Below are 12104 nucleotides of genomic sequence, written 5' to 3'. Positions count from 1 at the left end.
TTGATGCTATTTGCAGTCTTTCTAATAGAGTGGGTGTCTCTCACTTTACTTCCTGTTGTCCAACAGCTCCTTGGCAGCAACGCACAGCCAGCTACTTATTCTAAAAGATAATAAAATTTGTGTTTTTACCAAAACTAAGGAGAGAATGAGACAGAAACTGCTGAGAGAGACTGTCACAAAAATGACAACAAAAGGAGTGCATTGACCTATACAGGTGGTAACTACCTTTTGTCTCTATTACTTTCGGGTCAGGCTGAGCCAGAATGAATTTCCTGAGGCAGGTTCTGAGAACCACCTAAAGGTTTTCACTTTTTGATTGGACAAAGTATTTATAACATATTGTATGCATTTGAATAAAATCCACAATTTAGGTGGTTTAAGTGCTTTAATTGTCATTAGCAGCCTGAAAGTAAGAGATGGAACTATTTTGCTGAATTTGGAACATGTGGTTTTCTCTTCGCTCTGGTTGTACCCTGATACCACAATGTTAATATCATCTTAGTGACACCTAAAATAATTAGTTTGACAAACTACAAAAAGTAATCTTTGTTTCTGAGTCAGCATACAGTATAGCCTAATTCTTGAATTATAGTTCATCCAGACAACAATGAATAATTAAGTAGTTCTTGTGAAAATCTTTAAAACAAACTTAAAAACATGGATGGGAAAGAAAAAAAGGAACTCAAAACAACCTATCAAAACCCTTAGTTGATATTTAGACATTAGAGGCATTCAAGTGCCAAGACAAGAACTAAAGACACCATTTTTTCAAGCCAAATGTATGACAAAACTTTAAGTCTAGGGAAAATGTATTGTGTTCATATGCATCAAAGAGCTCTGCTGTAAATTTGGTTGGGCTGCAGAGATTCACATCTCTGACAGGAATATCTGTTGACAAAAGCAAAAACAAAAAACATTTGCAGTGCACAAAACAGACCTCAACCTCTATTGAGAATTGTAGGAAGAAAGGGATTTAGAAAAAGAAAAGAAAATGTAAAAAAAAATCTATTTTAAGTGATCAGAATAAATGTAGAGAGGAACAAAAACATGTTAAAAATGTTTTTTCTGGTAAAAGAGACAAAACCTGCAAAAACCTGGTATGACACTAAAAACACCTTGAACATGTTTGCCCCTTCAGCAAAACTGGTGGTGGTAGCATTATAATGCTGGATGCTAATCTTCATAAGTGTAAGTCTATAATTGCTGGTTATTCTTAATGGTGTGGTATTTTAATACCTTTTCTATTTGACCTTATTCTTGCAATATTCTATTTTAATGTTTTTTGTGTGCTTACATTTCCAACTTTGCTGCTAATTTCCCCAACTGTAGGAAAAGGAATGATTCTATTCTATTCTATTCTGTCTGAATGGCCAGTCAAAGTTCAGATCAAATCAAGCTCAAAGTTGGTGTTTACATAGGTTATCAATTCATTCTGACAGCCTGAGCTACTTTGCCAAGATTAGTGCTCAAATTTAATCGGATTGTAAAATCATGATTCTATTAAAAAACAAACAAACAAAAAAATGAAAAGCATGGAGACATTTTGCTCCAGACCCACCATGATCAGGTTTTATGCCACTTTTGTTGTGGCATAGAACGATTCAGAACCTGATTGGCTTAAAGGTTCTTTAATTAGTTGGTAATGTGATAATGGTCAGATTCAAAATGGGACGTCCTCTACTGTGACTGAATGATTGGTAAATTTGGATGGATGATTTATCCATGCTGAGCGGTCACACTTACTGTAGGAGGCCCCCAGGTGGGAGTGAGAGATGAATTTGACCTTATTAGAGTTACAGGGTTAGGTTACCTAATCTAAGGTAAATTAAAGTAGTGTGTTTATAGGAAACTAACACAGCCTTCCTTTCATTGGATGAAACCCAAATTGCAGTTAAATGCTGAAAAAGGTGTCTTGAGTGATAACATTTGGCCTGTGAAGTTTTGATTGTGATTACTTTTGATTGAATTTTGATTAATGCTACATCATCAGGGGGACTGTTGATTGTTTATTCCATGATTCTATGATGAAAGAAACAGCGCTTAAAGTTTCTTCTATGATTAATATCCTGTTAATGAGCAGACATTAATGTGGTTGTTTAAAGTGACATTTTTAAAGGTCACCTTTTCAGGGGGAACTGTTAGTATAATTATCATTAATGATGTGTTACACCTTAATGTTAGCTGCCTGTTGCGTGTCAAAACTGATGCTTCCCACAATATTTTATCTAATTAAGACAGTTCCTCTGTCAGGATATACAGTTATAATCTTAAATCTGTACGTGGCAAAATATTTGGAAATGGAGCAAGAGTGGTGTCCTTCAACTAAGGACGGAGTGTAATATTTTGATAAGGCACAAGCCATAGAGGCCTACTGATCTGATAGCATGTATGATGTAATGATATGATGATAATGCAACTCATGTAAACTCTAAGGAATTTCTCTGATCTGAGTAAGATTACAATTTATATTAGAATCTGTTGTCATGTCTCCTGGTTACTTAATACATATAAGTTACGAAGTTTTATTTAAAGAGTTTTTCCCAAGTGATCTCTTTTCAGGAAAAATAACCGGAGAGATAGAGCTTCAAGGTGCATACACATAGCTTTAACACAAATAAATAAAATTTAAATATTGTTAGAGAAATAAGAGAAATAAACAGCAATATTTTGCTAAAGGATAACACAATCTATGAATTAAATCAATGTAATTGTAAATCACTTGACACAAAGATCAGTGGTGAGGAATGCATTACTGTGGAGCACCGCTAGGGGGCAGGAACTTGTATTTCAACCGGAAGAACGTGAGTCGAAGAAGAAGAGCAACCGTTGTTCACCATTATTGTAACCTTTCAACGCCGGATATATTCTGCAGTTTCGTGTTGTAGTACGTTGTTAGGCTGCATGCTTGTAAGAGACTAACACCGTGTCGTTTTAAACGCGTTGTAAGCTGCCCATTTTATACCTTCAAATCGAAACACTGCCATTTTTCCGGCCGGTCGTGTCTCGCCGATATCGGTGGCGCGTTTATCGCCATTTTGCGCGTTCAACTGCTCGAAACCAGCAAAAAGGTATTCGCCATATTATTAATCCGTTATTGAAAGGAACCTTTATGCTAACTGGGAATGGGAATAAAAACGAATTTCCCGTGTGTTAAACGCTTGTGGTGGTGTTTTCATTGTTTTGCAGAATGGCGGAAGCTGACCGACCCGGGAAGCTGTTTATCGGTGGACTGAACACGGAGACCACCGAGAAGGCCTTGGAGCAGTACTTCAGCAAATATGGGAGGATTGTCGAAGGTGGGACTGAGCTCTCCACGTGGATCATTCTATTTTAACACCCTGGTGCTTTTAGGTTGCTGTAATTATGATCAAAATGTAATTAACCGCGCTGTTATGTTTATAGTGTTCCATTATTAGTCGCATCTTACCCTTTGGTTGAGGTATTTTCCTGTATTAAAACTCAACGAGTTTCATTTTCTCTTTCAAGGGGAATGTTTTTATATTTTTATTTTTTTGAAAAGCCACGTGTATAAATGTTTTTTTCAGAACCTTGAAAGGTTAACGTTTTAGTACATATTCTATTTTAAAGACTGAAATCCCCTTTTATGCCCCATTTTATATTGGTTAAAAGCGAATCATTAAATTTCCTCATCCCCCCCCAAACTCAGACATTTGATTAATGTAATTGCAAAACATTTTTGCAATGTTGAAGGCAAAACTCTTCAGATTAATGGTGATGATTTTCATGATATTTTGATGTTAAAATTGACAATGGCGCATTTATCCAGACAAAAGATCACAATTTTTATTTTATTTTTTTCAAATTAAGTTACCTTTTATTTTGATATTTAGTGAGGGGCTTTGGCGCTGCATCTGCCAGATATATTTTCAAGATTTTTTTTTTTTTAAACGTATGTTTTTATTTTAAATGATACTTTAAAATATAAACCAGCTATTTGGAAATTGAAAGAATAAAAAAAGACCACCTCATACTAAACCAACCAAAACAAGGTTTTTTTTATTTATTTTTTATTTTAATAAATCCTTGCTGCAACAATTATACACAAATGGTTGCAGGGTCAAATGCTTTTCTAATTTTTTTGGTCTTTCACACTTGTTTTACATTAAAATTGTCTTTAATAAAAAAAAAAAAACCCAAACATTTCCAATTCTGGTCTAACATTTTGTTTCCATATTTCAGTTCTTCTAATGAAGGACCGTGAGACAAACAAATCGAGAGGATTTGCATTTGTGACCTTTGAAAATCCAGCCGATGCAAAGGATGCTGCTCGTGAGATGAATGGAAAGGTTTGTTTTTCTCCTCTTGAAGATTTTATTACATTTTAAAGGTGTGGTTTTAAATAATTTTCTTTTTTTATTCAGTCATTGGATGGCAAACCTATTAAAGTGGAGCAAGCAACAAAGCCTCAGTTTGAGAGCTCAGGGAGACGAGGGCCTCCATCCATGCATTCTCGAAGCCGGGGTCCTCCAAGAGGTCCCCGAGGATCAAGAGGAGGCATGAGGGGTCCCCCATCTAGAGGTAAGATGGCACAGAATGATTTGCTCTGAGTAGCAGTGTTTTTGTTGAAAACAAGAGAAAAAATAAGATGATCCCAAATAAAACCAGAACAAGGATCCTAACCCCCAGGCTCCACATACTCTGTCAGCGCTCCACCCCGCTGACGTACGTCGTGCGGAGCACTTTTTTTTTCATGTAAATCAATGAGAGCTGTTCCACATCCACCGCTACTCCTCCGCGCGTCTCCGTCCGTCACCGACAAAATACGGAGCCGGGCTATTTTTTTGCTCCGCTCTGGCCAGGTTAAGATCCGCAATTGCAATCGCACCAAATAGGAAAAAGAACATCGAGAAATTCCGGTTCGTCAAATTAAAATATAGTAGCAACAGAACGGTAACTAGAAATTATAGCATACTTCTTATATATTCCAAAAAAACTAACACCGTTTATTTAAATGATTGGATGCAAACTATTGGTTATTCACCAACCAGGAAGCACATTTCTCATCTCCATCAAAATATTATTTTATACTGAGGGACTAAAAGTTTAATCAAATCCATTCAAAATAAACTTCTTATTGCAGGAATGGATGAAGAGATGCTGAGTTTGGGAGTAGTAGCAGTTTTGAATTCTCCTAGTTATCCCAGTTACAAAAATCTACAACAAAAAAATATATATTTGGGCCTAAACTGAACATATGCTGGATGATGGTGGGATTTTTTTTAATATGCCATATTAAATTAAGCGTTCACAGGGTTCAGACAGGAATGAGTGACTCTAATTTAATGCTATTAGAAATGATTTTAATGCTATCAACAAGAACCATGTACACAAGTTATTATTGTACATGAAATATGAAGGAGCTTTAAGCACAGTTCCATGACTCCTGTATGTATGTAAACACACACACACACACACACATGCATATACGTGTATATATATTCTCTACCTTTTTCTCCGCCTCCAGCTTTCTTTCCGAACATACGGCTTTATGATCAGTTCCACGCAAATGAATCGCGATATAATATATCTAACGAAATTGTTTTTATAAACATTTTTATTAAATAATTATAAATGCCACTATAAACATATTTAATACATTTTAGAGTCAATTAAGGCCTTAATTTAATAGTAAAGCTTTCAAGGAAAAAGACCTTGATTGAAACTGAAGGTTAATGAAGATTTTTTTTTTTTATATCTTTAAAGACTACTATGATTCAGAAGATGGAGATGGCTACTATAGTCGGATGTCATCCAGAGGTCCGCCAATGAAAAGAGGTCCTGCCATTCGAAACGGAGGTCCACCACCCAAGAGGTCTGCCCCGTCTGGTCCCATGAGCAGGCGTGAGTATTCAAAATGGTCTTTCTTGGAATCTTAAGGGGTTTATTAGCTTATCTATAATATCAATATTTGTCATTTCAGCTCCTATGTCCAGAGACAGGGATCCCTATGGCCCTCCACCTCGCAGAGATTCAATGATGTCCAGGAGGGATGATTATCCATCACCAAGAGATGACCATTACAACCCCAAAGACGGGTAGGAAATATTGAAACCCGAGTTCATTGTAATTAAATCAAAGTTCTGTGAAATAAAACTGTCCACTGGGGAAGCAACACTGATTGCCAATAGCAATGCTGGTGGTGCTTTCACTCATGGTAGCATGAGATTGACTCTACAACAGACACAAGGGGCTCAGGTAAAGTAGCTCATCCAGGATGGCACATCAATGTGAGCTGTGGCATGAAGACTTGCTGTGTCTGGCAGTATACTGTGTAGAGGCTGGAAGCACTGCCAGGAGACTGGCCAGTACACCAGAAGGTGTTGAGGAGGGCAACAACCCAGCAGAAGGGCTACTACCTCCATCTTTGTGAAAGGAGGAAAACGAGGAGCACTGCCATGGTCCTGCAATATGACCTCCAGGAGCACAATCTGGAGCCTGAGCAACCTGCTGCCGGTTGGCCCTGGTTTCCTACTAATGCAGGACAATGCTAGATCTCATGTGGCCTGCAGGTCCTGCAACACATGAACAACACCCACTCAAACACATGAATACGATTGAACACATCTGGGGCGTTGTATCACGTTCCATCCTCAAACATTACGTTACACCATATACTGTCCAGGAGTTCAGTCTGGGAGGAGATCCCCCATGAGACCACCCACCACGTTATCTGGAGCATGCCCAGGCGTTGTAGGGAGGTCATAATCAATACTGGGCCTCATTTTGACCTGTTTGAAAGACATTACATCAAAGTTGGATCCTCTTTAATTATCTGTGTGACTCCTAATCCAGGAGTCGTTAATAATTTTGATTTCCATTGAGGTTTGTTTTGGGATTTTTGTTGTCAGCACATTCAACTTTGTTCTGTAGAAAGTATTCAATGAGAATATATGAGCGATTCATTCAAATCTAGAATATATTGAGTGTTCCCTTTATTTTTTGTTCTGGCAATGTAGTAAAGCTTAATTGATAAGGTTTAGTAATATTCCTTGTTGTAACCCTCAATGGCTAGGTTTAAATAGCGTTTTTAAATCATGTAGTTTTTGCATCCGTCTTTGATTGTTTTTAGGTACTCTAGCCGGGATTACAGTTCAAGGGACCGGGACTATGGCCCTCCCCCCAGAGATTACTCGTACAGAGAGTATTCCAGTTCTGGCTCCAGAGATGATTATGGCTCAATGTCAAGAGGATACAGGTATGTTTTGATACAGAAGTTGTAAAGGGGGGTAAAAAAAATTCTTGCTCATTTAACATCAACGCTTTATTTTAGTGACCGAGATGGTTATGGAGGTGGTCGAGAATCGAGGGGTTATATCGACCGTCCCAGTGGTGGCTCCTATCGCGATTCCTATGATGGTTATGGTAAGATACAGCTCCATGAGCATAACGAATTACAATCACACAGGGAAAAGCTGCAAAAATAATTCATGGCGCAGGCTGCAACAGAGAGCCAAGGTTCACTACATTCCAAGAGAAGAGTTTTCACCCCTGAACAAATCTCCAACTGGCACATGTGTATTTCGTTCAGACCATTGGCATCTAAGCCTAAAAGAAAAAAACAAACTTAAAAGCTGAGTAAACAGTCCTACTGCCATAACTATCAAGAAGTTTGTGGCAATTTCAGAAAGAGGCACTAGTTGATTAGTCTGAGTATTCAACGAAAAGGATCCCTCAAAATCCTTGGAAATGCTCGTTTAATGTTTCCTAGCAAAGCACTCCCTCAAGGAGTCATCATCAAAATCAAAAACCACCAAGACAAGGCAGAAAACCTCGTCCTTTTCTCCACCTGGAACTCTGAAAAGGGGAAAAAAATGGCTACCTGAGTAAATGGCATGCAGAAAGGACTGACACTACCTACTTAATCAATGTAGTGGATGGATGTTAGTAGTTTATCAACTTCAACTGCTCATCACCTAAAATATCTACATTCATTTTAGAATCGTAATCTGATGAAGAATAAAAACTAACAATGAAATTTGTCACAGGATAAGTTCTATTGGCAGAAAGTGAGCACTTAAAAGTGCAAGTAATTTGTTGCAGTTGAACCTTGCCTGAAACATTACCTGAACCATTGACCCTGCAGGTAACTCTCGCAGTGCCCCACCTTCACGGGGCCCCCCACCATCCTATGGTGGAAGCGGTGGAAGCAGTCGTTACGATGACTATGGCAGCAGCTCCAGGGATGGCTATGGAAGTCGTGACAGTTACCCCAGCAGTCGGAGTGATCCCTATCCTCCCAGCCGCGGAGAGAGAATGGGTAGACAGGAAAGGGGCCCAGCCCCGCCTGGCGATAGAGGTTACCCTCCTCGTGACTCGTATGGCTCAAGTCGTGGAGGGCCTCGTGGCGGCCGTGGCGCCGGTCGACCTGATAGAGGAATGGCTCGCAGCAGATACTAAATGGACTTGGAAGTCATATTAATGCAAATTTCGATCTTCATACATGTTTTGGAGGAAATCTGATTTATTCAAACAGACAAAATGTGTCTAATCTGTGACTTAGGAAGTTTAGCTTTGTACTTTTACTTTCCCAGTATGTGTATTTTTATTTTTCAATTTTTATACATAGTGTTTCTTTCCCTATGTCACAGTATAGTGTGTTTTTTTTTGTCAGTTAAGTGTGATTGGAATCTGCAATGCCCTATAAAAATGGCTTTCATACGCTAATAAAGATCTTAGTTGTAAAGAAATCTGCTCATCAATTTTTCACCTCAAGATTTCTGACATGAATGTGGAAACAAAATCAACACCACCATCTCCTTTGCAAAGCTCTGTAATGCATAGGTGAGTCTGTCCGTGCTATGTGATGGAGTGGAAAGAAATATTTTTAAACAAATGTGCTTCCAACTGGACACTACTGTTGGAAAATGAAGTGGGGAAAATGTTACTGTCAAAATGTTCCAATGTAGTTCCCTTTGGAAATGGATGCATCACCATAGAGCCAAATGATGGCATGCAACGACAAAACCAAAGACAACAAGCAAACACAACTCGACATAGTCATCAGCTGGTAAGCAAAGCAAACCTCTTTTTCTCACCTGTAAATAAGTTTCTCATTGTCCTGCATTACACAATCTTCAGCCCAGACAACTTTTTGCATCAGGGGACAATGCAATGAGGAAGTCGACTGAAATAAGCCATTGTATTATAGCAGACACATCTTTTAAGAGCAACACCCATGAAGATTACTTTCCTTTGACCAACAAGATTTTGACAATTTGAACTTTTGAAACTTTTATGCCCAACAAGTTGTGAAATTTCAAACAATTGGTAATATATTTCCACACAAGTGACATCTAGTAAAAGTAATCTTGGTTTAAAAAAAAAAAACCAAGGAGGCATAAATTATTTTCTGTAACCAAAATTCCTCAAGCATGCCCATTCAAAACTGGAGATCTATGGAAAAACGCCATCAACCCAACAGCCAAACTGGAAAAGCATCAACATGAGGAAGCTTGAAGCTGGATTAAGGACAATATTATAACTTTCAATATCGTTTAATTTTTATATATATACATAGTTAGGAAAAGGACACGAAGGTTAATTGTTTTTTTCTTTATTGCAGGATAACCGCCCAGGAAACGGCCGATGAAATGTACTTGAGTAACACCCAGTTGTTGGTCTGAATTACCAGGGCATCTTTATTGGCCCAGGTACGTCCAGCGCCTTATGTAGCTTCAGCTTGAAATATGTACACTTGGACCCAATTAATTCTAATGTAGAATGTTTATACATGGTGCATGTGGGTGGCATAACCAATTTTATTTTTTCTCAACAAGGGTGTATCTCTAGTATATTTCCTGAAATAAATGGCTTTCTTTCTCAAAATGTCGGTAAATCTGTGCAAATGTGAAATATGTAGGAGCAAAAACAGTATGTTACCCATTTCTAAAGCTTGGTTCAGTGTAGCTTACCTTTTGGTTTGGTTGGTAAATCATATGGAAAGCATAGCAAAGTTCAGCCCTGTTTCATAAACTGGGAGTCAGACTTCGCAATAAGATAAGTAATTAAGTTTGAGGTTAACAAATGGCCGTTAACTCGAGATGAAATAATCGTGCAAGTTACTCATGTGGGTAGCAGCTTTTTTAAAGCTACCCAAAGTCTGCACATCTGAGTCAAGACCAGACAAAAAAGCCTCAGAAATGGTGTCCTTTGTTGAAGGAGCTTGTAGATGTTAGAGAAAAATGCTCATAATGTTCATTGTGAGTAGATCCATCTTAATACATATTCTTTGATTTTTGAGCATCAGGAAAAATATTTTTGAGTTTCCAAGTATAATCTGAAGGGTAAATGTCAACTACATTAACTGCTCCTTCACTAAACAAAGGATGTTTTATTTTTGTATGCTTTTTATGTTTTTTTTATTTAACAGGTATTTAAGTCTTTTTGCTATATAATTGGCACATACTGGCTAATAGCTGGCCCTTACATGTTTTAACTTTTTTTGTAATGGATCTAGATTTACTGCTTCATCCTTCATGCACTCCTGGGTTACACCTAGACTCATTCTATGCACAAACACGCATATTTTTTCCCCTCAATGTTAAATTAATGTTGACAAAGCAACTTAAACTTAACTGCATGTGCAAGAAAAGCACACTTTGGGCTTATATCTCTCCATTGCCATGATGGATGGTATTTTCTGCTTCTTGTTCTCGTGTTCGCCTTTATTTCTGGGCTGACTCAAGTTAAAAGTCCTACATTTCAGAGAGCCGAGTAAGTTGACTCTGAATAACTGCACTCTGATAGGTCCAGGAGAACTGGAATCCTGCATTTTTGAGGTTGTTCTCCAACACACCTGAAAAAGATAAATGGCTTGTTGGCAAGCATCTGCAGAACTGAATGAAGATATTTAGCCATTTCATCAGGGTATTTTGGAGAGAAGATTCATCCAATATTTGCAGGGTTTTAGCTGTGGATGTTTTTGTTAGTTTCCTCGTTTCAGGCTCTTTTTGCTTGTGGCTTTAGCATTTGCTGTCATTTCATTTTTAGATCTAGACTTTTGTCTTAGTATTAGAAACTTCAGCACTGGTGTTATCGTTGTGACACATTCTTAATTTTGTTTTTATCTGCTTCCTACACTCTGCTCTTTAGCATTTTTTGGGAAGTTTTATTTTTTTTATGCAAGCATCCATGGAACATATTAGTCAAAAACTGTACCCTAGTCATTTTGTTTTGTAGTATACACACTGGTATTAAAATGGTCTATTTGCAGCATATTGCACAGCCATACACGGATTTATTTGGAGCACTGAAATTCTAAAGTCTTACCTAAATGAAAAACTTTTCATCCTAGATTAGTGTTGGCTAAATAAACTATTTGAATAATGTTGATTTATAAAACAAACTTTGCAAATGAGATGTGTGTGTGTGTGTGTCTATAGATCTAATTTTTTTTCTTCCCTTTGTTCTCTGATTTTTAGGTGCCTTTGCAGCCCACTGCCGCAGGAGTTGGTTGAAACTCTGCGACTGGAAAAGTTGGTTGAAACGGGATTCAGACTGGAGGGCATTCTGATTTGGTTTTGTAATGAGAAATCCAGGATCGGTGAATGAACCATTGTCTGATTTCCACATAAAATGATAGGAAAAAACAAAACAAAAAAACAAGCTATTTAACAAGCTGTTTTATAATTCCTAAATTAAATCTTTTTTTTTTTTTTTTTACCCCCTCATGATTCAGCTTTCCGTCCCTTGCCCTCAGTCTTCTGTTTTGGTACTGACCCAGTCGTAGCAACGGCACAGGGACACTATGTACCATTCATTTTTGTCAGAACTATTGTACTTATAGTTATTATTGCCAGTTTGCCAATTTAATTGTCGGTACACCAATACAATTTATTGAAGTAAAGAGCTATAAAGATCTGATGGACTGCCTTGAAGCTCATGCTTTACCTCTTGGCCCAGACCGATACTGTTCACGAGTTAGCTGGGAGATGCCATCATGTATGCCTTTTGAAGAAATAACTATGAAGGAGGTTTATTGGAAATGTCAGTGATGCGATTGTGTGAATATGTTTTATATTGTACCACACCTACATTGGTGTGGAGGCACACATGATTGATGAGGGAGGGAGGGAATCGGGAAA

The 12104-nt window shown here is 37.9% G+C and overlaps 1 protein-coding gene across 2 annotated transcripts; it reads left to right on the top strand.

The window, feature by feature from the left end:
• The first annotated feature begins 2794 nt into the window (after window positions 1–2794).
• Window positions 2795–11591, top strand: rbmx (RNA binding motif protein, X-linked). Of its 2 annotated transcripts, XR_001481432.1 has the most exons (10): window positions 2795–3068; window positions 3187–3296; window positions 4201–4307; window positions 4383–4539; window positions 5725–5862; window positions 5942–6056; window positions 7091–7216; window positions 7292–7383; window positions 9584–9671; window positions 11442–11591. XR_001481432.1 is itself a non-coding variant. In XM_015381974.1 (9 exons), the coding sequence occupies exons 2-9, from the start codon at window positions 3188–3190 to the stop codon at window positions 8416–8418; spliced, it is 1158 nt and encodes a 385-aa protein (XP_015237460.1). In that variant the 5' UTR covers window positions 2795–3068; window position 3187; the 3' UTR covers window positions 8419–9547. The 2 variants fall into 2 exon arrangements, 1 of the variants encoding a protein (XP_015237460.1); XM_015381974.1 differs by lacking the exons at window positions 9584–9671; window positions 11442–11591 and adding an exon at window positions 8105–9547.
• The last annotated feature ends 513 nt before the right edge of the window (window positions 11592–12104 follow it).

Source organism: Cyprinodon variegatus, unplaced genomic scaffold (assembly GCF_000732505.1).
Source record: "Cyprinodon variegatus isolate N-32 unplaced genomic scaffold, C_variegatus-1.0 Scaffold245, whole genome shotgun sequence".
NCBI lineage: Eukaryota > Metazoa > Chordata > Actinopteri > Cyprinodontiformes > Cyprinodontidae > Cyprinodon > Cyprinodon variegatus.
This window is presented reverse-complemented; position numbering and strand designations above follow the sequence as displayed.